At 39.8% G+C, this 27,619-nt stretch overlaps 1 protein-coding gene across 4 annotated transcripts in view; it reads left to right on the top strand.

Moving 5' to 3' along the window:
• The window catches only part of DENND5B (DENN domain containing 5B), a 190,003-nt gene that overhangs the window by 135,072 nt on the left and 27,312 nt on the right, over positions 1-27,619 (top strand). For all 4 annotated transcript variants that reach the window (XM_032432830.1, XM_032387461.1, XM_032387462.1 and 1 more), the window contains 5 exons: positions 3,052-3,145; positions 7,178-7,309; positions 9,641-9,793; positions 10,907-10,985; positions 18,113-18,194. In XM_032432830.1, the coding sequence (XP_032288721.1) occupies positions 3,052-3,145; positions 7,178-7,309; positions 9,641-9,793; positions 10,907-10,985; positions 18,113-18,194 (540 nt within the window). The remainder of the gene's footprint in view (positions 1-3,051; positions 3,146-7,177; positions 7,310-9,640; positions 9,794-10,906; positions 10,986-18,112; positions 18,195-27,619) is intronic.

Below are 27,619 nucleotides of genomic sequence, written 5' to 3'. Positions count from 1 at the left end.
CATGCATAGATTATTTTAAAAGCAACAAAAGAAGCCACATTCTCATTTTAAGCTTTTTGTAAATTGCATACTTTATTAAATAAAAAATTAAAAATAATTAACTGGCAGTAATACAATATGACTTTTCCTGAATGGCAAAAGCATAAATTCATTTTTTAAATTGTATATAGCTCTGTGCTGGCAAGGATATATTCAAGAGAAGATATTCTTAGAAAAGTGTGGTGAATACATAGTCATGTGGATAATAAGTCAAGATCTGGGGAAAAAAAATTTTTTTAAAGATTTTATTTATTTATTTGACAGAGAGAGACATAGCAAGAGAGGGAACACAAGCAGGGGGAATGGGAGAAGGAGAAGCAGGCTTCCCGCTGAACAGGGAGCCTGATGCGGGGCTCGATCCCAGGACCCTGAGATCATGACCTGAGCTGAAGGCAGACACCTAACGAGTGAGCCGCCCAAGCGCCCAAGATCTGAAAAATTTTTTTAAATAGTTTGATATAAAATAATATATGCTCATTAGAAAATTTAGACTATTTGAAAGTGATAGGGTAAATTTTAAAACACCCATAATGCCATCACCATGAGATGTTAACATTTGCTGTTAGGCTCTTCCATTGCATGGATCCTGGTGTGCATGTCCACACCTTTTTTAAACAAAATTAGTGGGGCGCCTGGGTGGCTCAGTCATTAAGCATCTGCCTTCAGCTCAGGTCATGATCCCAGGGTCCTGGGATCGAGCCCTGCATCGGGCTCCCTGCTCTGTGGGAAGCCTGCTTCTCCCTTTCCCACTCCCCCTGCTTGTGTTCTTGCTCTTGCTATCTCTCTGTCAAATAAATAAATAAAATCTTTTTAAAAAAAATAAAATCAGTATATTATTTATACAGTGCTTTATCTTGTTTTTTCACTCATTATTGTACCATGAACATTCTCCCATTTTAATATTCCTAGCAACTTGATGTTTTTTGTTTTTTTTTTAATGACTGTATGATATTTCATTATGTAGCACCCCCTACTGTTGAACATTTAGGTGGTTTTGAGCACATTTACTTGATTCTGAGTAACTGTTGGTTGTAAGATCTGCTATTAACTCAAAAGCTTTTTGGAAATATTATACATTAAACATGCATATGGAATAGAGACACATCCTAATATCAGGAACATTTAGAAGCCAAAATGTGAGTCTTCAAATAAAGGAAACAGAATTTGTTATTACATACATGCTGTGAGGGATGTCTATAAACCTAAATGTTGGACTGTATCTCTGATTATTTATTTGGAGTATATTTATAGAAGGGCCAGGTGATGTACAGACTGCCAGTAAAACAGCTGACAGGGGCACCTGGGTGGTGCAGTCAGTTAAGCATCCGACTCTTGGTTTCAGCTCAGGTCTTGGTCTCAGGGTCATGCGATCGAGCCCCGCACTGGACTCTGCTCAGCTAGGAGTCTACTTGAGATTCTCTCTCTCTCCCCCTCTGCCCCTCCCACTCATGCTCTCTCCCTATCTCTCTCTCTCAAATAAATAAATCTTAAAAAACAAACAGCTGACAGACATGATACCAGCCCTTCAAGAGTTTATTATAGTAGAGAGAATTTTGTAGAAAATAGAGATAAGTGCTTATAATAGACCATGACGGGTAATAAAATTGGGGAGTGGAAGAGGGGTAGACAGTTAGATTTGGAGGAATCAAAGAACACTTTCGATGTGGCATTGAAGCTGTCTGAAAGAAGAATAGAAGTCAGGAGGAAACGTCATGGACAAAGGCACAAAGGTGACAGAACTTGACCCCATTGGAAATACTGACATAGTTGAAACTAGCTGGTTGTAAAGTAGTACTAAGTGCAGCAGAGAGTTTGGGTAAGCTAAGAATTGAATGATAGCCCTGGATATGGCAGTTAGGGATACAGATGGCATCAAGAGCATTGCTGGGGGCGGGGGGGGGGGGGGGGGCGCCTGGGTGGCTCAGACGGTAGTGTCTGCCTTCGGCTCAGGTCATGATCCCGGGGTCCTGGGATTGAGCCCTGCATCGGGCTTCCTGCTCAGCGGAAAGTCTTCTCTCTCTCCCTCTGCCTGCTGCTTCCGCTGCTTGTACACTCTCTCTCTCTCTGTCAAAAATAAATAAAATCTTTAAAATATATATATATAAATAAAAGCATTGCCGGGGAAGCTGATTTGAGATAAACTACAGATCCAAAGGTAAACAAGTGGAGGCCTTACATGTCATGTTTTCTTTTTAAGAATTCTTTCATGAGGAGAGTGAAGAAAGAAACTTAACTATAACTGTAGAGGGTCAGGAAAGAGACCAGCGTGCTTGTAAGCTGAAGAGAAATATTTAGTTGAGAGAGAAAAATGAGAGAGACAGAAAAAGAGATGACTAGTGCAGCCCGTTGAAGAAGTCAAGAGAGAATTGGTCGGAGTTTCTTCCAGGTGGCAGAATTAATTTTGAGCCATGGCCAATATATTTTATACTTTGGGATTAAAAGAAAGATGAGGTGTCTGTGTATACATCATTTCAGTAGAGGACAGGAAGAAGGAGTCAAGGATGGGTCATCAGTTGAGGGGAGGCACTTGATTTGAAACAGTTTTTGAGGGGAATGAGAGAGGGTTGATGAAGGGCAGGTAAAGTGATTCATGAGGAGTCGTGACAGAAATCAAGAACTAATGCCACGTAAATAGGAGAATAGAGAAGTAAGGGGATGGAATTCATCTAGGGTTTGGGGCTCTGATGGAGAGTAAAGTGGGAAGGAGAGGATCATTATGAGGAGATACTGTGTATTTTTTAACCTCAGTTTTTAAAAAGTATTGATTGTAGTGATGGTTGCATGTCTCTGAATATAAAAACCACTAAATTGTATGCTTGAAATGGGTGAATTGTATGGTATTTAATTATATTACAGTAAAGCTTTCTATATTTAAAGAATTGATTGAAAAATAAGTAATCTTTTGTCTTATTCAAAGAATACATTTTTTCTATTTTAAAAATAAGTTACCACATTTTTTTGTTTCGTTTTTTGTTTTAACCCGCACCTTCTTGGGTATGGCTCTTTTTCCAGTCGTTGGGTAAGTCGGAGTGCCACGGCGCAGCGCAGGAAAGACCGCCTTCGCCAACACTCGGAGCACATTGGATTGGACAACGACCTGCGGGAGGTATGTGGGCTGCCTTCCCAGGATGCCTTACTCAACCCAGCAGTTGTCGCTGTGCAGGTTCTTCCTCATTCTTTTACAAAAAGGCTGAGTTTTATTTTAGAATAGTAATCCTTTTGTACTGACTTATAGCAGAAAACTCCTTTTTCCCCCCATTTTTGTAATTTTAATACACCTAAAATCAGGCTCTAAAACAAATCTCACTGTGTACATCAAGTAAAGGCTAAGTTTAGGATAAATTTTTAGTCAGTATGTCTCCTATAGAGAAAAAAATATACAAAAACAGATTTTTTAAGTTTCAAGCATAATTTAAACTTAGTAAGTAAAGATGTATTTGCTTGTGCTTTATCCTTGGCTTGCTGACACCATTTTTTAAAGTGTTTAGAAATTATTTTTGAATTAAGATCCTTATGCTTTAGTTGTACTACTTGAAAATAAAACCATAATTACACATTTGAATAATTGTAAGTTTTGACTATTGTGATCAAAGAAAAATGTAGTCAGAAGATCTGTTAACTATTTTCTAAACTCAGATGTGTAGAATTAAAGCAGAAAACGTCATTCCACATATATTGCTTTTCTGTTGAAATGTTCATACATTTATGATTTTAAACATTTTCTTAAAAACCGAATCATAATCTGTCTAGTGCTTTTCTTTGTGCTACCATATTTCCTTCTCTCCCCTCTGCTGTGACTTTATCATATGCATGCATGTTTTGCTTGTCTCTTTCTCCCTATCCTTTTCTTTTTTGCTTTTCTGTCATTGGCACTTCTCCATCCTCTTAGCCTTCCGGGGAACTTGTGGTCTGTCAGAACTCCATGGCATTCTGGGAGTGGGATCAGGGTCCACCTCCTCCTGCACGACTTCCTAAAAAATCCTTCTCTGAGTGCTGCCTGGTATGTTCTTTGCCTGAAAGTGCTTTGCAGATGTTCCTGAATCTTGTCTCTGGTGTTCCTTGAATTATCCACATGCGTGTGTGCACATAGCTCTAGAATGCCCCACATCACCTTGTGACGTGAATTGTCAGCCTCTCCACTTTGATCTCCACTTCCTCTTGTGTCTGTTAACTTTTCCTGGTGGTGTGTGCTAACACGGGTAATTCTATACTGTTGGCAGGTAAAACTGATCACTGGAATTCCTAATTAGTGGTATTTTGGCAGGTGAGGGGTGGGGGGAGTTGTAGCGGGGCCAGAGACGTAGCACATTGTTGTTCTTCCAAAGGAGAAATGTATTAAATGGTCAAAGTCCCTTTTATTTAAGCATTTTGCAGAGATAAATAATTCATTTTGAACAGATTTTCTTTTCTTTTCTTTTCTTGCTGGGTTTTATCTCCACAGTATTTTAATGAGCCCTTCCTGATCTGTTTTTTGGGGGTTTTTTTGTTGTTGTTGTTTTGGTTTGGGTTTTTTTATTGTTTTTAGTTTGAAATTTATTTCCTTTATTCATGGTCTGTATTTTACGTGGTCAGAAAATCAGGTCATCAGTATAGGATCTTAGTTCTAAGAGGCACCTTTGAGGTCCCCTTGTCTACCATGACATGAAGTCCAAGAGACTTACCCAAAGTTAAATGGACACACAAAGGCAGAGCTGGGCCTATAGCCCAGGACTGCTGATAGCCAAACTGGTACTCTTCCCAGTACCCCTGGATACCAGGTTGCACACAACAGCTACTCACCTGAGGGCAAGAGTAACTTAGGACTCCTGGTTTGTTGTTTTTGGCTTTGACAGAAATGAAAAAAGAGCATGGTAGAAATCTCAGAAGAAATCTGGGGTCACTTCCTTCTAGTACTGAAATGGACTTTCTTACAAAAACATTCCTTGTGAAAGATTTCTCTTTCTTCTCCATTTTTTACCTTAAAATACACCTTTTCCTCCTGCTACTCCAAAGAAAATTATTTTTATCATCACTTGTTTACTGTAAAGGCAAGCCTTCTGTTTTTGCAATATACAGAGGCAACATCACTTCTTGCTGTGAGGAAGGGCCTCATTGCCCCCCCCCCCCCGCCGCAATATCCTTTATGTGTATGTGCAAGGAAAGTTGCTCATTCCATGGCTTCAGCAGAGCTGCCCAGGAGGAGACTTGGCCCTATGGAGTTCGCTGTTGGCTAATAATTATATTGCCCCATATGTGATGTGCTGTGTGCTTGGTAAATATGACCAAAGGATAGCTCCATTCTAGCTTGTTTTCATTTACAAAATAGAACCATAAACTTTAACAGTGCTTAAATTCCTAATCTAGTTATGGACTTAAAAGTCTAATTATTCATATATTTCAGAAAAAAAGAGAAATACCAAGACCTATTCCTAGCCTCTTGCCTGTGTTTCTCACTCTTCTTCTAGCCAGTGTGTTTCTTCCTAAGCTAAATTGGATCCTTCCCTCTTCTTGAGAACTGAGTCCTGCCTTTGCACAAATCCTAAAGGCCGAGGAACTTGAGGCCTTCAACATTTGACAGCTAACATTTGTTTTTACCAGCCTTTTATCCCTGATTTGTAATATTCTAAATAATATCTGTACCACCTGAAATGTTAGGAAATGCAGGTGTTATAATTCCCAGATAGGATCTGCCTTATATCTCAGGTTGGTTTTTCTGAAGCTTTTCTTTCCCTGCTTTTTATTTATTTGAAAACTAACTTTCAGGATGTTTTGATAGACCTTATTACACTTAATTTCCCCAGGGGTGATAGTTATCCTTCATTCTCAATTTTCCCTGTTTCTCTGACCCTCTAAAAGAGATTTGAAGTGAAAGATGCATACACAAATATTATGGGCACTAAATTCTTACAGCATTCATTTTTTTAAAAAATCTGTCCTTAAAATGATTGCACTGGAAAGGAAACGGATTATTTTGTTTATGTAGTAGCAGGTAAACTGATCAGTTGAATCTCTAATCAGTGGGATTTTTTTTTTTAGAAATTTGTACAAGATTTAGCAGATTATTTTTCTTCCAAAGGGGAAATATTTTAAATGTACAGACTCCCTTTTATTTAAAGAATGTAAAGGATTTTACACATTTTCCCTTGTAATATCAAATTCTTCCCTTGAGATAGTAAAGATAGATTTCACATATGTGCCTGTGGGAGGATGTGCTGGCTCACAATCTCTCTCTCCCCTCAACAAACTGTGCTAGTTTTACTATATAACTTAGAGTAGTTATTCTCTAAATATGGCCCTAAGACACTTGGACTTTTTGGAGATTCTGCCCTGTGGTCCTGACGCAAACATAAGCTATCTGGATGAGCTTTTGCAGGTGGCACAGAAAGAAGAGAGACAACAGGTGTCCTGTGGTAATCACCTGTAGTGATTTTTTTTTCCTGGACATTCACTAACTAAAGCTCAAGAGCAGTGGACTGGATTTCTGAGTTTCTGGGTTTCTCTCTGAGCCATCATTATCTCTGAAAGTAATATAATGTCCCCACTTTCTCTTGATTGTGGAACAAGGGAAGGAGGGGAATGTAGCAAACATGTTCAGAGTGAGTTTGCAGTCTATTGCCCATTTTACAAATGAGCACATAGGCCTGGAGTTTATAAAATTAGTTGCAGCCAGATTCTAGAGCTCCTGATTTTACTGTTACGATTTGATTAGAGCAAAGGGTTGGTTTGGAGAGCTCTAAGAGGCTAGCAGTATGTTAAGTCTCTTGATCTGTGGGGAGAGGAGGAAACAGTGGTTCTTGCGGAACCTTGGATTAGTAATCCAGAAACCCCAACTTTTTTCATCCCTATCATGATCCTGACTAATCACAACCCTGGGTATTCACAATAAAAAGATTAAACTAGGTGAGCTCCATCTTATTATGAATGTGTTTTAACCTGACACGATTTCTGTTGCCCTCATTTCCACAGGCATTAACGACTAGGGGGTGGGGGAACACGAATGTTCTCTGCCTCTTGGTGGCGCTAAAATTTGAATTGCTACTGCATGAGTACATTTACAGCCTTTTCTGCATCTTGTTTTTCCTCACTTGTTTGTGTAATGTTAAGAAAGTCGGAAGACTATCTGATGTTTATATATTAAAAAATACTCTTTAATTTTTAGAAATATATGCAAGAGGCACGAAGTTTAGGAAAAAACCTGAGGCAACCCAAACTGTCAGACCTCTCTCCTGCAGTGATTGCACAGACCAACTGCAAATTTGTAGAAGGCTTATTGAAGGAATGTAGAATGAAGGTACGTGTTACTCACTGATGTGAGACAGTGTGCACTCAATTCCCATTTGAGCCTGTAGCTTTGCTAGAAGACAACTTTTACTGGGGCATAAACCTCATGTGCTCTTTACTGAGCTCATGAACCTTCATGGGTTCTCTGTTACCCACGGAATCAGTGACGTGGGAGCCCTGCACAGTTTTTCTCACCTTTTCAGCCATTGCTGTCTTCCTCTAAAACATGAACAGATACTAAGCCGGTCAAAAGTTGTGGGGCACCTGGCTGCCTGAGTTGGTAGAGCATGCGACTCTTTGGGGTTTTTCTGTTTGTTTGGTTTGGGTTTTTTTTAGAGAGAGTGAGGGGAGGGGCAGAGGGAAAGAATCTTCAAGCAGACTTCTCACTGAGTGCAGAGCCCAAGACGGGGCTCGATTTCATGACCCTGAGATCATGACCTGAGCTGAAATCAAGAGTTGGACACTTAACTGACTGAGCCACCCAGGCACCTGGAGCATGTGACTCTTTTTTTTTTTTTTAATGTTTTATTTATTTATTCATTAGAGTCAAAGAGAGAGAGAGGCAGAAGGAGAAGCAGGCTCCCCGCCTAGCAGGGAGCCCAATGCGGGACTCGATCCCAGGACCCTGGGATCATGACCTGAGCCGAAGGCAGACGCTTAACCATCTGAGCCACCCAGGCGCCCTGGAGCATGTGACTCTTAATCTCAGGGTCATGAATTCAAGCCCCATGTTCGATGTGGAGCCTACTTGAAAAAAAAAAGTGTGCAGGAGGGTGCCTGGGTGGCTCAGATGGTTAAGCATCTGCCTTCAGCTCAGGTCATGATCCCAGGGTCCTGGGATCGAGTCCCGCATCGGGCTCCCTGCTCAGCGGAGAGTCTGCCTCTCTCTCTCTCTCTCTCTCTCTCTCTCTCTCTCTGTCTCTTAAGAATAAATAAATAAAATCAAAAAAAAAAAAAAAAAAGTGTGCAGGAATGTGGTCATTTTATATGAAAAGCAACACATTTTTTGTATAGAACCTTGTCCATGCCCATACATGTATGTATACCCATAAGGAAGAAGACCTTAGCTGTGTTGTAGGTTTATGTATATTACACACTAGTCTCTTCTTAGATACCATGTTTATCAAAGGTAGTAATACACATTGACAAAATTCAGGACATCATTTTAGCCAGTAATTTCATTCTTTTATTTGACAGTCATTTCTTGAGTACCTTCTGTGTGTATTCAATAAATGCCCTATTTTCAGCATCAGCATACAGTGTTGAATCAGAGACAAGCTCCCCACCTAAAGGGACTAGAGTCTCTCTCTCTCTCTGCATTTTATAAGTGCAGCTAAGACTGCTGTAAATTACTTACTTAAAACTCATTTCCATTTCCCTTCCATTTTCTGGTGCATACTCATGAGCAGAGACAAGATAAAAGAGGAAAAGAGGAAGGAAAAAGAGGCCCGCTTCACTCATAAATTAGGGAGTTCTGAAAAAATTTAGAGCTGCCTGTTTGTGTTGTGGTTTTTGCCTAAGTGCAGTCAAAACTAACTGCAGATATTTTCAGTATGCCAAGATGCAGGGGCAGTGGAGGGTTAGTTGTGGCAGGATGGGTTTCAGATTCTTACAGTACATTTTCCGGGTCTGGTGTAATTCCCCAGTGTTACTCAAGTTAGTAATCTGAAAATTGTCAATCATAAGTGTTTACATGGGGATACTTTAGTATTTTGGGGGGTGCCTGGGTGGCTCAGTTGGTTAAGCCACTGCCTTGGGCTCAGGTCATGATCCCAGGATACTGGGATCGAGTCCTGCATCGGGCTCCCCCTGCGCTGCAGGGAGCCTGCTTCTTCCTCTCCCACTCCACCTGCTTGTTTTCTCCCTCTCTCTGTCAAATAAATAAATAAAATCTTTAAAAATAATAATAAAATAAAATAGTATTGTGGGGAGGCAAAATAAATAAATATATATATATATAGAGAGAGAGAGATAAAATAGTATTAGAATCTCCCTCTAGTGACCCCCTATTTATCTGACAAAATACTAAAAGCATATGTGATATTAACTGCAGTTAGTTGATCACAGAGATTAAGACACTTTTTCCAAAGTAATTAAAAGTCTACAATTAGAAGTATAATGAAGAGGGAGCACCTGGCTTGCTCAGTTCGTGGAGTGTGTGACATTTGATCTTGGGGTTGTACAGGGTTCGAGCGTTAGGTGTAGAGATTACTTAAAAATAAAATCTTTTAAAAAAAAGAAGAAGAATGAAGGGAACCCAGGTCTCTGATCTAGTAGTTGACTTGTTGGTCTTTGGCTTCATTGCGGGGATAACACCTGTGACCACACATGATGCTTTCAGACAAAGCGCATGTTGGTGGAAAAGATGGGACATGAAGCAGTGGAACTGGGCCATGGAGAAGCAAACATAACCGGCTTGGAAGAGAACACCTTGATCGCCAGCCTCTGTGACCTACTGGAAAGGATATGGAGCCACGGCTTGCAGATCAAGCAGGTAACAGTCTCAGGAGGCCCTGGTGACGTGGCTGGTTAGGAACCCTGTCAAGAAATGTAACGAGGGGCACCTGGGTGGCTCAGTCGGTTGAGCTTCCAACTCTTGATTTTGGCTCAGGTCATGATCTTAGTGTCATGAGATCAAGCCCTGCGTCGGGCTCCGTGGCTCTGTACAGAGTCTGCTTGAGTTTCTCTCTCCCTCTTCTTTTGTCCCTCTCTCCCACACTGTCTCTCTCTCTCTCTCTCAAATAAATAAATAAATCTTTAAAAAAAAAAAAAAAGAAATAAAAGAAATGAACAAGGAAGAAAAGATACAAAAATTAAAGGATATGTTCCTTTGTCACAGGATGACTAGAAATGCACTACCGGCTTTTTAATTCCAGAAAAAGAAAAGAAAACCCATGATTAAGAGGTGGTTTGGGGCTCTTTCCTGGTAAACAGGAAAGGATAAAACATCACATTTACTGCAGAGGTTATACCCTGTTGAGTCCATTAAGTGTCTGCTTTTGTCACTGTCCAGGAAAAAACTCTTTTAGCCAGAATTAACAGTCCTTTACCATTTTATGTTATGTAGTTATTCAGGGTGGAAAAAATCAAATGGTTTCTTTGCTTTTGTCCCTCTTATCTCCTGTTCTCATTTTTTTTTTTTTTCTCTTGTCGGCATATTCTTTCTTCTTCCCCTTCTCTTTCTCCTCTGGCTCCAGTTTTCTTCCCTAGCTGCCATCCCATACATCCAAACATATTTTGCCTATAAATGTACACAAATACATTCTGTGCTGCTAGAGCCTTTTAATTCTGTGGTTTCCAGTGTGGCCAGTGTAGATAGTCCTAATTACATACAACTAAGTAACACCTGAACTGAAGTGAGAAATCTCCACGCCTGTACTTCTGGCCTTTTGTTTAGCTGCCCTTCCCCTGGCTGTTGCTAATCTTTTCGGTGAGGCAAAGGAAGACCCTCATTTCACATGGACTGAGTTGCTCAGAATATCACACAGCTGGAATGGGTATCTCCAAACTTCAAAATGACCATTTTGATGTGAATGGTTTTGATGAGAAATTATTTTTTGATTATTTCTTATAAAATGAAAAACTTTTTTATACCTTGTAATTTCAGGGGAAGTCAGCTTTGTGGTCACATTTAATTCAGTTTCAGGACAGAGAAGAGAAGCAAGAGCACCTTGCAGAATCTCCAGGTGAGAGTTCATTGGTTTGTTTCTGCAGAACTGGCAGCATTAGACTATGTGAAGAATCAATACCATATGGCTTTGTCTTTACCTCTCTCTCAGGCTGAAACTTACCCACCTTGCCAGTAGTGGGATAAAGTAGAAGAAGCAAAATTACTTACTAGCTGTGAGATCTGGGAAAAGATCTTGGTCACTTGACCTTTCTGATCTTCAGCTTCCTCATCCATAAGACAGGGAAAATAATGTTAAGCTATGTAAAACTATAATGTTGATTAAGTAAGATAACATGTGGAAACCCCTAATGAATTATAAAGGATCATACAAGTATACCTTACTCTCACCAGTGTTAGGGTGTAGTGCATACTGGTTTTTTTTTTTTCCTTAAGTTTTATAACCATCATTAATAATCTTTCCCAGAAAAAACATCTATATATGTCTCAAAAGTCTTCAGGAGTCAGATTTCTTCAATTTATAGCAAGACACCACATGTTAGAAGTGTTGTTATACTTTAGCTAATTAGAGTTATGTAGGGTTCCTAGATGTTTTGCCTTCTATGTATTTTTCTTTGTGTTAAAATAACCATCTATTTCACAACAAGTAGTAGTAATGGTAGAAAGTTAGTACATATAAAATGTTTTATACTGAATCAACAATTTGGGAACCTTTTCTAAAATTATGGATTTTAGACATTCAGAAATGTAAAAAAGATAATATTTTTTAAAAACTCATAAGCCAACCACCAGCTTAAGAAAGCATTGCAAATATGATTGAAGCATACCCTACTTCCATTCCCCTCATTGCAATACTAAGCTAAATGTGGTGTTTATTCTTGGAAACCTAGTTTTTAAAGGTATTTACTGAGACAGCTAGGAATATGAATTTGATACTGCATTAACTGGAAGCTCCACTAAATAGAATGTCAAGGTTCTGATGTCCCAAGATGTAACTGTATTTGTAAAGATTAAGATCAGGTTTAAAAGCATTCTCTAGTATCCATCTCCTTTGCCCCTTTTTCTGTTGAAAAAAAGTAAAAATACATTGGTGTATGCCCTGGAACTATCTCTAACACTTACCTGTGTTCATAGAAAATTTAGCTGTTCAGATCATAAGACCATAACCCAGATAGCTTACCCTAATTAGAAAAAAATTTCTAGGAAGAAATAGCCATTTGTAGGATGAAACGTTGGAAAATCGAGCTCGATTAAGTAAGGCAGGGAGATTGGAGGTATTTGGCCCTTTTGCCAAATGTGGCATGCGAGCATGTCCAGCTAGCTGTCTGGTCAAGTGTTGGGTAGTTGAGGTAGCAACCAGAGACTCAGCTGTTTGCAGTGGCCTTTTATTAGTCAGGGGGACCAGCAAAAAGAAGTCAAGGCTAAGAAGTATCACATGTGTCAAAGCCTCATACAGTGAGCACACACACAAAGTATGAACATAGGCTATATATTTTACTGATCCTAAGTAGGATTAATGTAAGCCATGTAGCTTTTGAAATCAAATTTACTGTCTGTTAGGAAGGGTGGATTTTACTATAAATATTGCTCTAACACTTCTGATGCTTCAGCCCACAATTTTAAAATATGACAGTGTGATATATGTATAAAAACATTAGCTTAAAAATATTTCATTATTGAGAAGCAATGTGTTCTAATTATATAGAAATTAGCAGTTTATTGACTTTTCTGCTTTTAAATCTGGGTGGGTTTTTTTTTTTTTTCCCAAAAATACTTCTGTTTACCAACTGTTAAGCATCCTAATTAATGGCAGTAAACAGTCTGCATTTTCATATCAAGGAGAGATCCTCTATGTACTTAGAAATTCACAGTATGTTTGAACACTGCTGTTACTAGCATTGAGCCAGGATGAGTCTCTATGATAGATCATTACTGTTCCTTCCGAAGCAACACAAAACAGGAGTCAGAGATATTTTAAAGGTTGTAGAAGAATGGAAAAAGTCTGTCTTAACAAGAAGGTCATAGCAGGGTAGATTATCTTAATTTTTTTAAATAGATTCTATTTTTTAGAGCAGATTTAGGTTCATGGTAATATTGAGCAGCAATACAGAGATTTCCCATATACTCTCCACCCCCACATATGCATAGTCTCCCTCATTATCAGCATCCCCTACCAGAGTGGTATGTTTCTTATAGTTGATGAACCTATGTTGACACATCATTACCCAGAGTCCATAGTTTACGTTAGGGTTCACTCTTGGTATTGTACCTTCTGTGGGTTTAAACAAATGTATAGTGACATGGATTGACCATTATAGTATCAGATAGTGTAGTTTTACCACCCTAATAATATTCTCTGTGCTCCACTTACTTAATCCGTCTCTTTGCCCTAATCGCTGGCAACTACTGGCCTTTTTACTATATCCGTAGTTTTGCCGTTTCCAGAATGTCATATAGTTAAGAGTCATGTAGTATGTAGCCTTTCCAGATTGGCTTCTTTCACTTAGTAATATGCATTTAAGTTTCCTCCATGTCTTTCAGACTGTCTTAATTTTGACCAAGTCACTGCACCTAGTAGGCTAGTTCGAAGTCCTATTGCAGAGACAGGATCTCAGAATGCAACTGATCCTAGAAAGAAGACTGTTCTTGACATATTACCCAAAAGTTTCTGCCTTTAAAAATGTTGGCCAGCTTAGACATAGGTGGTGTTCTTAAACCTTGCATCTTTGGACAAGGTTCCACTAAACTTTAAATGGATTTTTAAATCAGTTGGCAAGGAGTGGAGTAGGATGCAGGAGGGGGTGGAAATACTGCTTTTAAATGGTTATTCTGGGTCTAGCCCTAGAATTTTGAGAGACTCTTCAATTATCTTCATCAAAATTTTTCTGTTAGAGGGGCGCCTGGGTGGCTCAGTCGTTAAGCGTCTGCCTTCGGCTCAGGTCATGATCCCGGGGTCCTGGAATCGAGTCCCACGTCGGGCTCCCTGTTCAGCGGGGAGCCTGCTTCTCCCTCTGCCCCTCCCCCCCGCATGTGCTCACTTGTGTGCTCTCTTTCTCTCTCTCAAATAAAATCTTAAACAATTTTTTGCTATTGAGATGCCTAGCAGTCAGTAGAGCGTGCAGCTCTTGCCCTCAGGGTCCTGAGTTCAAGCCCCACAGTAGGCATAGAACTCACTTTAAAAAAAGTTTTTCTTTACTTACTTGCCTGCGGACTGTAGATGGTTCTATAAAAACAATGCATACAGTCTCTATGCTCTGCAGACTTCCTGCCCATGTAGCAGCTTTGATTCAGGCAGGTATACAAAAAGAATTCCTGTGGCTAAATATTAAATCCACAAGTGTTTATGTTGAAGGAGAAAGTGGCCTGTTACATTTGAGTGTGTTAAAATAAGAAATAGGAATATGTGTATACATTTAAATCGTGTATAAATTTCTCTTCTGGAGTAGACTTCATGGAAACCTTCTTAGAGTTTAGATGTCTAGGTGAAAAGTATGGCTTCACTCATTAACTGCTTTCTGCTCAGAGGCTTCTGAACTGTTCCCTCCAAAGTCACTAATAAATTACTATTTTGGTTTCCTGGGGCTGCCGTAATGAAATACCACAAACTGGGTGGCTTACACAACAACTGTCTCATGGTTCTGGAAGCTAGAAGTCCACAATTAAGGTGTCAGCAGGGGTGGTCCCTTCTGAGGGTTGTGAAGGAGAATCTGTCCCACTCTCCCCTCCTAGCTTCTGGTCATCTCAGAAATTTCTTGGCCTTTAAATGGCGTATTCCATGTGTCTTCATCTTTTCTCTACTCCTGTCTGTCTTTGTATCCAAATTTCCCTTTTATAAGGTCATACACCAGTCACAATGGATTAAGGCACACCTAATGACTTCATCTTAACTTGATCATCTACAAAGAACCTATTTCTGAATAAGGTCACATTCACAGGTCCTGGGAGATGGAACTTCTACGTCTTCTTGGGGGACATAATTCAAACCATAATATAACTACTATTGCCTACCTCCCATGTTGTCCTCCAACTATCTGGTTAACAGATTATTCATAAATCTCTTTCTCCAGCCCTGGTTCCTACACATCCATCCTTGATGGCCCAGTGGGACCTCAAACTCAGCACATCTGAAAACAAACTAATTATCTCAGCACCTCTCCCTCTGTCCCTGTTAGGCTTTCTCCCTTCTCTCCACATTATTTAATGGAAACAGTACTCTTCTCTCAATCAAGCTTAGAAGCTAGAAAGTCATCTGGAATATAACAGAAAGCCCAGTGGACATGACATCAGAACACTCTGCCCCTTTTGATGAATGTGTACAATTGGGCGGGTTTCTTGACCTCTTTGAGCCTCAGTTTCTTCATTTGCAACATTAAGATTAACAAATCCAAAGGAAAGTAATAATTCAATGAGATAATTTTTATTAAATCATTTTATATTCATACTTAATATTGTTCTTGACTCTTGGGTCTTGCTCACTTTCTACATCAAGTCATTAAGTTCTGTGTTTTTTTCCACTGCATATTTCTCCTCTTCATTCTCCCTGGCTGCCACGGTATTAGTTCATCCATAAGCTGGCTTGTGAAATAACTTCTAGCTCATCACCCTTATTTCTCTTAAACTGTCGTACTGTCACTGTAGTTAACTAACTAAAAAAGCACTCAGGAGCATAGCATTCTTTTCAGAATCCTTCCTGCCATCCTAGGAGTTGTACACATTTCTATTTTGTCATTTAAGTCTCCGCCATCTGGCCCTAAATAGTCTCATCATCTTCCATGAGTATTTGTTGAGCATGTATGTGGTATGGGACCTCCACCAGGCCCTGTAGGTATTCTAAGAAAAGAATACGACTGAGCCTCAAGAGGCATATAGTTTAACAGTAATAGAAATGTTAAATTATGCTAAGTTTATATTAGGTGTTCAGTTTCACTGGTCCTGTTAGAGGGAACGACATCTAACAGTGTACCTTGGGAAGAGAGACTATTCAGGAAAGATTCCACAAAGAGGCAAAATTAAAGCTAAGTTTCATTTTATTTTATTTATTGAGAACTTACTTTGAGCCAGGCAGTATTCTAAGTGCTTTGCATCTATTTGAATAAGGTAGGTATTGCTACTGACCCCAATTTGCAGATGAGAAAACAGACCATGGAGAGGTTAAGTTACTCATCCAAAGTCAGTGAGCTGTTAAGTTCTCTGTAGGGTTTGAGAAAGCCATGTTCTTAACTATTAAGCTAGAGTGCTCTCAAGCTGAAATGCTAAATAGGCTGTAAACAAGGAGAAAGATACAGAAGTGTTAAAGGGTGAGCCAAAGACTTTAACAAATTGCATGGAGACATAAAAAAGAACATCATTTGGGGGCACCTGGGTGGCTCAGTTGTTAAGCGTCTGCCTTCGGCTCAGGTCATGATCCAGGGTCCTGGGATCGAGCCCCACATTGGGGTCCCTGCTCCGCGGGAAGCCTGCTTCTCCCTCTGCTGCTCCCCCTGCTTGTGCTTTCTCTCTCTGTCAAATAAATAAATAAAATCTTTTTTAAAATGTTTAAAAACAAGTGTTTTATAAAGTACGTCATATGTTTAAGAAACACTGATCAGGGAAGAGTGGAGAAAATAGGGTTCCAAAATAGAATGCCCAAAAAATGCTTAGGCCTGTGAATGCTCATATTGTGGATGCCACTGCTCTTTAAATGTCAGGCTCCTCTTTATTAAGCCTCTTGCCTGCGCTCTGCTTCCAGAGGCATGATTCCTTCTTGTTGTCATGTCTCCCTCTAGCCAGGTTGCTGATTATGGTTTCAGTTCCTTTTCCTACCTCATGATCTTTTTTTTTTCTCTTTTCAACCTATTTCTTACCACTAGTGTGGCCCTCTTTCATGCTATCTAATCATCTGGAGTGTAGAAGCGTTCTCTGAACTTTTTACTTTCTCCCCAAAAAGAGAGGTGTGCTTTCATTAACTACATACTTAAATGGTGAGAGTCTCATGAAGACTAACAGCACATTCCCTGCAAGTCACTGGAACAGTTTCCTTGGTGTCTGTTACCTCTTGGGTATCAAGATAAAGCAGTGTTTTTAGTGACCCATTGAAAACTCCATCTGAAACAGCCATGACAAATGGCCTATTTATCACCCACCTGGTGTGGAAGGCCCTCAAAAGAACTGCCTTTCGGTTGGCCTGGCCACAGTCTCTTTGTCCTGGCAGCGCTCATTCATACCTGCCAAGTATCAGCCCAGCCGCTGCCACCAGGTGCTGAAACATGCAGACCCTAAGACAACAGAATGTTCCAGGCCAGCTTCACATGTATCTGTGTGTTTCTGCACTGTACCCTAGCCTCTCCAAAGTAGAATGGATCTAAAAATGAGAAAATGTAGGTTTAATATACAGTAAAACCCACATCTTAAATTCTCATGTTATCAATGTATTTGCGAAATGTGATGTTACAATTTAGTTTTCATTTACAGATAGAAAAATGGAGATAAAGAAAGGGCACAGAACTCCACAGCATCCCATTTAAAGTGAAATCGAGCACTCCCAACTGCAATACATTAGCCAACAATTGATTGCTTAGCTCTTGCTATATAAGGGAACAATCTTTCCTTCTTCTATAAATGTTAACCATTCAAGCTCCAAAGAGAATGACTCACAGACATTATACTTCTAAATGTCCATTTAGATTACTCACTTTGCATGATATACTGTACTTTGGATTCTGAACTTTGAAGTGGAAACTTACCAGACTAGAGAGCCCGGACTCTTAGATTTTCCATTTTAAACACTCTTTCACAGTATAAAGAAATTATGTGATTGTAATTTATGAACCCAGAGATAATTCACATACTTAGTAGCTTAATTTATAGACATTGCTTTCTTGTAGTTATCCAGAGCTATTTGAATGAGTTTAGAAAATGACTGGTCCTCATGGCCAAAATTTGCACACATTGCATTATTTGCTAAGTGGGCTTTTATGATTCATTTTAAATTTCCAAATGCAGCCCCAGATTAATTAGAAAGAAAATAGCTGTTTTACTGTATTAATAAAGTAGCATCATTCAGGGGGGGAAAATGAGCTTTTCTGTTTTCTTTAGTTCTTATCAAAGTAATTTGAAAGTATTTATTTATAGAATGTGAACCATGTAGATTTTTTTTTTGTCCTTGGTATTATTTTTCTAATACTTTGCTGATATTTTTTTACATAGTTGCCCTTGGACCAGAAAGAAGAAAATCTGACTCAGGAGTTATGTTGCCAACACTCAGGGTCTCTCTTATCCAAGACATGAGGTATATATGCTAGCATTTGATGATAACTGTCAAATATTTATGGCTTTCACTTATATTGCTCAAATAATTATGGCTATGTGTATTTTTTGCTTATATATTCTGAGGAAAACATTTTTTATAATCTTACTTATTTTACTTTTAAACTATTATTTTTTTCCTAGCATTAAATTCAAAGGGAAAATACAACTGAGAAGAGTTTTAAAGTAGCTAAATTATTTTATAAGTTCTTTGTTCAGTTTTTAAAATCTCCTTAAATACCTGCTGCCCACAGACACGGACCAAAAAAAATCTGCAAATAATGACAAGTTACTTGGCAGAAAAACTGCTGTCACGTAGGTTTAATTTGAAGTAAATGCAAATCTGAGAATTACCAGTTGCAATTACTGGTCTTAGAAATCGTGAGAAAGCATCGAGATATCTAAAATAGATTTATTGAATGAGGAAGACAGAGGCTTTTTTCTTTTAAACATTTTAGGCACAACACTTAGCTCTTAAGATATGCAGGCTTATAGTCGATGTTACAACATTAGAACACTTAACTTCCCTTTTATGGTTTATTGCTTTCTTAATATTAATTATTGATGTTTATTTGATTTGTCAGATACTTGCAACTGAAAAGCATAGCTCTTTTTTTTTTTTTTTTTAAGATCTTATTTATTTATTTGACAGAGACACAGAGAGAGAGGGAACACAAGCAGGGGGAGTGGGAGAGGGAGAAGCAGGCTTCCCGCTGAGCAGGGAGCCCGATGTGGGGCTTGATCCCAGGACCCTGGATCATGACCTGAGCTGAAGTCAGACGCTTAACAACTGAGCCACCCAGGCGCCCCGAAAAGCATAGCTCTTAAGAGTGGTGGCTTACTGTAGTGGTTACACATCCTGGCTTTACTGCTTGAACTGTGTGACTTTAGGCAATTTTTGTAACTTCTCTGTGCCTCAATTAACCCATTTCTGAAACAGAGATAAAAACCGTTCTCTAGCTCATAGGATTGTTATGAGAATTAAATGAGTTAGTCCATTACTATAAAAAGTTTCAAGAAGTACTTGGCTCATAGTAAGTTTCAGTAAATGTTAGTTTTTGTTATCTGAATCAATTTATATATTTATATCTCCAATACTCTTATTCCTTGCTAGACAAAATATAGTTGTTCTCAAAGAATCTTACGATTCCTTTTTTTATGTTATGTTACATCATTAGTTTTTGATGTAGTGTTCCATGATTCATTGTTTGCATAACACCCAGTGCTCCATTCAGTACGTGCCCTCTTTAATACCCATCACCAGGCTAACCCATCCCCCCACACCTGTCCCCTCTAGAACCCTCAGTTTGTTTCTCAGAGTCCACAGTCTCTCATGGTTCGTCTCCCCCTCCGATTTCCCCTCCTTCATTCTTCCCTTCCTACTATCTTCTTTTTTTTTTTAACATATAATGTATTATTTGTTTCAGAGGTACAGGTCTGTGATTCATCAGTCTTACACAATTCACAGCACTCACCATAGCACATACCCTCCCCAGTGTCTATCACCCAGCCACCCCATCCCTCCCACCCCCCACCACTCCAGTTATGATTCCTTTTGATGGCCAGCATGAGAATAGTTGTAACTCTGAGAGAAAAATGATCTCCAGCTCTCTTAATGGAAAAATAAAACCACATGTGTTCTACAGTGATTTCATAGTAGAACCTAACTTCTAAAACCTAATTAGGAGATGGTCACAACACATAAGGCTACCCTACTCCTGCCAGTTTTCTGCTTATTTACTTTTATCTCCTTCATGTTCTTCGGGGAGAGGGGTATCCTGCTTAGATATACTCCCTTTGCTTGGTAAGAGACAGCATAGCTTCCTGGTTAAGACCTCAGGCTCTGGAACCAGCCTACAGAGGTTGCTGTTTCAGCTCTGCCATGCACTAGCTCTATAGCCCCAGACAGTTACTTACGCACCCAGTTTTCTCACCTCTGAAATGGGATAGTAACAGTCTTTCTCTCAAAATGTTGGTGTAAAGATTCAGTGAGGGGTGCCTGTGTGGCTCAGTTGGTTAAGTGTCTGACTCTTGGTTTCAGCTCAGGTCAAGATCTCAGGGTCATGAGATTGAGCCCCGTGTCAGGGCCCAGTGCGGAGTCTGCTTGTCCCTCTCCCTCTCCGTCGTCCCCCTCTGCTCCTCCCCTGACCTGCATGCGCGTGTGCACAGACACACACACGCATGCTCTCTCTCTCTAAAATAAATAAATCTTAAAAAAGGTAAAATAAAATAAAAAGATTCAGTGAGGTAATAAATCTAAAGAACCCAAAATAGGCCTAGAAACAAATGTGTGTATACTTACTCATGCATATATATACATATATATTTATTTCTGCTTCCAACTTTATTTACGTGTGTGTGTGTGTGTATATACATATACCTCACAGACAGTTCTTTTTATTATTTTTTTAAGATTTGATTTATTTATTTGAGAGAGAGAGCAAGAAAAAGCATGAGCAGAGGGGAGAGGGAGAAGCAGGCTCCCCACTGAGCAGGGAGCATAACACAGGACTCGATCCCAGGACCCTGGGATTATGACCTGAGCCAAAGGCAGATGCTTAACTGACTCAGCCACCCAGGCGTCCCAGAAGTCTTTTTAGAAAACAACTTTGAGGGATGCCTGGGTGGCTCAATCAGTTAAGCGTCTGCCTTCAGCTCAGGTCATGATCCCGGGGTCCTGGGATTGAGCCCCACATCGGGCTCCCTGCTCAGTGGGGAGCCTGCTTCTCCCTCTCCCTCTGCCTGCCACTCCCCCTGCTGGTACTCTCTTTCTGTCAAATAAAATATTAAAAGTAAAATTGGTGATATGGTCCTAGACTTAACCTGCCTGGGCCTGAGCTTCCACATCTGTAAAAAGAAGCTAAGCAATATGACTTCTTAAGTTTCTATTCTATATTCTAAAATTAAATTGATTAGTAAAAAGTATCTTAGCAATCACCACCTTTTTAAAACTCCGAAACTGTAACCAAAATAATTGAATAGTTTGGCCAGTTGAATCAGGTAAAGATATAAAGATATAAGCAAAAATGTTAGATAAGCACACATACACACACACACATACACACACCCTCATGCACACTCACAGAGTTTAAAATAGGCAAATCCTTGGGGCGCCTGGGTGGCTCAGTTGTTAGGCACCTGCCTTCGGCTCAGGTCATGATCCCAGAGTCCTGGGATCGAGCCCCACGTCGGGCTTCCTGCTCCGCGGGAGGCCTGCTTCTCCCCCTCACACTCCTCCTGCTTGTGTTCCCTCTCTCGCTGTGTCTCTCTGTCAGATAAATAAATAAAATCTTAAAAAAAAATAAAAAATAAAAAAATAAAGGGCATTGTGTGTCATACTAAGTTTAAAAAAATAATAATAAAAATAAAATAAAATAGGCAAATCCTTCATTTAACAATTAATTGAGCACCAATTATGTGTTGGACTCCATTAACACTTACTAGCAATTCAATAGTTTTCAATGTCAGATAGATTGCCTCTCTCACGAAGTTTAAAAGTAATGTTAGAAGAACAAATAACTGCTATGGAGAGGATTAAAATAGGGGTGTGAACAAGTGTGATTGGGTAGCTGCTTTATAACAGATGATCTGGGCTGGCTTCTTGGAGGAAGCAACATTTGAACTAAGATGCAAATGACAAGAAGGAGGCTAGCCTGTGGAAGTTCTTTAGGAGGTATCAGAGGAAAGCTATCAGGTGAGGGGAATAGGTAGAAAAAGGCTCCAGGGCAACAAGCAAGGAAGGCATGCTGAGGAACCAAAGAAGTGGTATGAGGGAGAATGGCAGAAGATAATGCTGTCAAATCAAGTCAGCTCTGCCAGCCAGGGCAAGGGATTTGGATTTTTTTTAAAAAAAGATTTGATTTATTTATTTGAGAGAGAGAGAGAGAGTGTGTTCACAAGCAGGGGGAGGAGCAAAGGGAGAGGAAGAAGCAGACTCCCTGCCGAGCAGGGAGCCCAATGCGGGACTCAATCCCAGGACGCTGGGATCATGACCTGAGCTGAAGGCAGACGCTTTAACCGACTAAGCTACCCCAGCATCTTGACCATATGGCCAGTTAATAGCAGAAATGGAACTAGAACTAAGGTTTCCTGACCATAGGTCAGGTCTCTTTCTAACTAGATGCAGGCTCTCAGCCTTTGCCACATTGCCAGGAAAATACCAACCATGAGTAGACACAGACAAGTCGGCAGTAGTGTAGGGTGCACATCAGTTTAAATATAATTTAGTATAACCTTGACTAAATCTCTATTTGTTCAGGATACTCAACTGAAAAATCGATGTCCTGTGACTTAACACATAAGGGTTACTTTGGCTTTCAATTTTCAGTCTTTGTCTTATAAAAAATCTGAAAAAAGACCCCCAAGTATCCTAAAATGATGTTTTGACCAAATGATAGATGCTTTTAATAAAACTTGACTGGTTGGCAGGGTGCCTGGCTGGCTCAGTCGGTAGAGCATTCGACTTTTGATCTTGGGTCCCGAGTTCAAGCCCCACATTGGGCATAGAGTTTACTTTAAAAAGAAAAAATGTGGTTGATTGCTTTCAAAAAGTGTTTCATAAGGTAGAATGGCATTGCCAAAAAAAGACTTCAGGGTTTTTCCCCTAACATTTTATCATAAAAAATTTTAACTGTACAAGGAAGTCAAAAGATTTTACAATGAACACATTCTTATACCCACCACATAGATTCTGCTTTCTTTCTATGTTTTTGTTTTTTGTTTTTTTAAGATTTATTTATTTATTTGAGAGAGAGCAAGCACACTTGTGAGCGGGGAGGGGGGAGCGACAGAGGGAGACAAAGGTAAGCAGACTCCCGGCTGAACCCCAAGATCATGATCTGAGCCAAAATCAAGAGTCAAATGCTTAACTGACTGAGCCACCCACATGCCCCTTTTTTTAAAAATTGTGGTAATGATAAAAAAGAATTAAACCTTGCCATTTGCAACAAGAAGGATGGAGCTAGAGTATAATCCTAAGCGAAATAGAAGAAGATAAATACCATAGGATTTCACTTACATGTTGAATTTAAGAAACAAAACAAATGAACAAAGAGGAAAAAAGAGACAAGCCAAAAAAACTAGACTCAACTATAGAGAACAAACAGATGGTTACCAGAGGGGAGGTGGGTGAGAGAATGGGTGACAAATACATATATAATAATTTTATATATGTTTTATGTGTACACATAAACATAAAACCTACCATTAAGTATTCACAGTGTTGTGGAACCATCACCACTGTCCATCTCCAGAACTTTTGTCATCCCAAACTGAAACTCTTTGCCCATTGAACAATAAATAATTCCCCATTCTCCCTTCTCCCCCAGCCCCTGGCACCCACTGTTTAATTTTCTGCCTCTGTAAATTTGCCTATCCTCATTTAAGGGGAACCATGCTTTTTGCATCTGGTTTGTTTCACTTAGTCTTACACTTTTTGAAATCTTCATTATCAGATGTTTATAATGTTTATCCGTGTTGGAGCATGTCAGAATTTCCTTCCTCTTTTAGGTAAGGATTCCATCTTACATATATACATTTTGTTTATTCATTTATCTATCAGTAGACATTTGAGTTGTTTCCACCTTTTGGCTATTGTGAATACTGTGAATGTGGGTATACATGTATCTGTTCCAAGTCCCTGCTTTTAGTTCTTTTAGGCAAATACCCAGAAGTGGATTTACTTGATCATATGGTAATTCCATGTTTAATATTTTGAAGAACGACCATACTCTTTTCCACAGCGGCTGTACCATTTTATATTCCTACCAGCGATGCACAAGGATTCCAATTTCTCCACCTCCTCACCCACACTTGTTATTTTCTGGGTTTTTTTTTTTAACAATAGCCATTCTGATGGGTATGACTTCCCAGTTTCTTTTGGCATACATAGCAGCACTCTTTCAAGGTCTTTATAGTCCATATGCTAGAGTGTCTTCAGCTTTGTGAGCTCAGAAACCAAATAATTAGTAAACCAAAATATAGTCAGATTCTAAGATACTGAATCTACTAACCAAGACATTTACTTCAGATACCTAAGAGAGATGTAAAAATAATGGGCTGGAGTTCGGTCATCTGTCAACTCTGGTCACATCTAGACCACGTAAGGAGAGAGTCACAGGAAGCCAGTGAAACCAAAACATTATTTCCCTAACCAGATGACTTGATACTCATTCACAAATATGGATATTCTCTGCCTGGAAGCTAGATAAAAATCAGAGGACTGCTTGCTATCTTCAGAAGCAGAGATGTGGAAGCCTAATCATCCAGCTCTACACTAGTGATCCTCATGCTCCTGGGACTGATAGCATCTCAGGAAGCTCTGAAGAAAACACTGCCGGTGGTTGTCTCTCCCTTTTCTCTGCTTCCATTCTACCCCTTTAAGATGGTGTTTTATACATTGTTGTTCTTATTCAAGATCTGTTTACTTTAGAGTTTTACTCTTAGTGGACAGGATTATTTCCCTGTTTTCAGGTTCTTGACAAGTGCTTCATTTTAGTCCCTAATCACTACCTGGATAGCTGATATAGATGTTTCTCCTTAAAGAAAAACACCCAAGTAATATTCTAAACCTTGATTTCTAGGGGCGCCTGGGTGGTTCAGTCGGTTAAGGCCCTTCCTTCAGCTCAAGTCATGATCCCGGGGTTCTGGGATCGAGCCCTACGTCAGGCTCCCTGCTCAGTGGCGAGCCTGCTTCTCTCTCTTCTCTCTCGCTATCCCTGTCACTATCTCTGTCGCTATTTCTGTCTGTCTCTCTCTCAAATAAATAAAATCTTTAAAAAAAAAAAAATAAAAATAAACCTTTATTTCTTTCAGTCTAGACAATTAAAGAAAAAACTAATTTTCCAGGATTAGTATACCTCTCTGAGTTCCAGTTCTCTCTCGGGCATATGTCTCTGTTGGTACCTTCTGTCTTTCCAGGTTTATCTCTTGAGGCAAAAAGACATTGGCACTTTGAGTCCTCATAGTTGTAAAGAGTCTTGGCACCAGATTGCTTAGCTTTGAGTCCAGGACAGATGTATCTAAAGGCTTTCCCCGGGGCGCCTGGGTGGCTCAGTTGGTTAAGCGACTGCCTTCGGCTCAGGTCATGATCCTGGAGTCCCGGGATCGAGTCCCACATCGGGCTCCCTGCTCGTCAGGGAGTCTGCTTCTCCCTCTGACCCTCCTCCCTCTCATGCTCTCTGTCTCTCATTCTCTCTCTCTCAAATAAATAAATAAAATCTTTAAAAAAAAAAAAAAAATAAAGGCTTTCCCCTTTGTCTTAGTATCTTAGACAACTCCCCAAAACCTTCGTAGATGCCAGGTATCACCAGACTGTCCATTGTAGAATGATTTTTTGTTCCATAGAGAAAGGCTGGGGACAGTAAATAATTGTACAGATTCTGCATTTAAAAGAGATTATCATGGTGTTACCAATATTACCAATTTCTTTCCAGAGTAGCCATGTACATGTCGTCTAACTGTTCAAATAGACTTTTTTTCTTAATGATATTGTAATTGATGTTGAGGAGTTCAGGAAAATATTACATGACCAGGGGGACTGAATACTATAATCCACGTCTGGGTATTCTGACTATGTAAACAAATGAACAGGATGTCTAAGTAGATCCTAGAAAAATTGTATTTATAAAGATGGGAATAAATTACCTGAGGGTAAATTAGCTAGTTCCTTTTTATCTTTTTACTAATAATGTGTACATATGTGCTTATGACTATCTGGCTTTATTCTACACTAAAATTAAGTAGTTATGATTGATTTTGTTACCCTGGGAAGGAATATTTTGAGGAATTTTTATGTCTGTACAGAATATGAACTTAAATTAAAATCAGCTAATCCTTAATTTCTCTAATAAAGAATACCAGGTTTAAGTGAGTGAACGAACGAACGAACAATACTGGGTTTTGTTAATGATACATATTGTGAAGTAAGCACTGATTTTGGATTCAGGAAATGTGGATTCAAATTTAGAGGTACTGCCACTCTTAGAAATCATTTGGTTTTAGGGAACAGAAGCCCATTCAGACCCGCTTCAGTAAAAAGGGATGGATTTATTGGAGATATATGAGGGTGTCTTCCAGAATCCAAGAACAGAAACTGTGGCTGCTAACAGTCTTGTCACAGATTACTCTCACTGTCTCACTGGAAGCAAATCATCGCTGTTTCTCCCTTCACATCTGCTCTTCTTCCCCTCCCCTTCCCTCCCTTCCCTTCCCCTTTCTTTCTGTTTTATTGTGCATATGCTTGCCCAAGCCCTGGCTTTAACATTGTTTCTTATTTTTAGCATTCAACAAAAACTAACTTGGTTTTCTTCCAGTATACTAATTCCTAGTTTCTGAGAGAAAATCTAGTGAGCTCAGCACGTTCCTCTTACTCAGTCCATTCTAAGTGAAGGATTAGGATCATGGGGCCATAGGTCATGGTGGCAAGTAGAGTTGTGTATTCTGGGTCTGGGGAAGGGGAGCTTCTCCAAGAATGTGAGTGTGAGGAAAATGGAATTGGTAGAAAATGGATGACATCTCTAGAACAATATTTATTATCTCTGTGACCTTGAATGGATCACTTAGTCTCAATTTCTCTGTTTTCTCATCCTTAAAGCGAAATAATGATGATCTCCTTCTCACTCGTTTTTGTGATAATCAAATGAGACAAAGTACATAGAAACTTTTCTAAGGGCGCCTGGGTAGCCCAGTCAGTTAATCTTTTGCCTTTGGCTCAGGTCATGATCTCAGGGTTCTGGGATCGAGCCCCACTTTGGGCTCCTTGCTCAAGGGGTGCCTGCTTATCCCTCACCCTCTGCCACTCCCCCTGCTTGTGTGTGCGCCCGCTCTCTCTCTCTCTCTATCTCTGTCAAATAAATAAAATCTTTTAATTTTTTTAATTTTTTTTTTTTTAAAGATTTTTTATTTATTTATTTGACAGAGAGAGACACAGCGAGAGAGGGAACACAAGCAGGGGGAGTGGGAGAGGGAGAAGCAGGCTTCCCACGGAGCAGGGAGCCTGATGCGGGGCTCGATCCCAGGACCCTGGGACCATGACCCGAGCCGAAGGCAGACGCTCAACCACTGAGCCACCCAGGCGCCCCAAATAAAATCTTTTTTAAAAAAACTTTTCTAGGGGCGCCTGGGTGGCTCAGACGTTAAGTGTCTGCCTTCGGCTCAGGTCATGATTCCGGGGTCCTGGGATCGAGCCCCGCATCGGGCTCCCTGCTCCGTGGGAAGCCTGCTTCTCCCTCTCCCACTCCCCCTGCTTGTGTTCCCTCTCTCGCTGTCTCTCTCTGTCAAATAAATAAAATCTTAAAAAAAAAAAAAACTTTTCTAGGGGCGCCAGGGTGGCTCAGTCGTTAAGCGTCTGCCTTCGGCTCAGGTCATGATCCCAGGGTCCTGGGATCGAGCCCCGCATCGGTTTCCCTG

This window comes from Phoca vitulina, unplaced genomic scaffold (genome assembly GCF_004348235.1).
Source record: "Phoca vitulina isolate PV1807 unplaced genomic scaffold, GSC_HSeal_1.0 scaffold49, whole genome shotgun sequence".
NCBI lineage: Eukaryota > Metazoa > Chordata > Mammalia > Carnivora > Phocidae > Phoca > Phoca vitulina.
The sequence above is the reverse complement of the archived record's forward strand: the minus strand, read 5'-3'. Positions and strand labels throughout refer to the sequence as shown.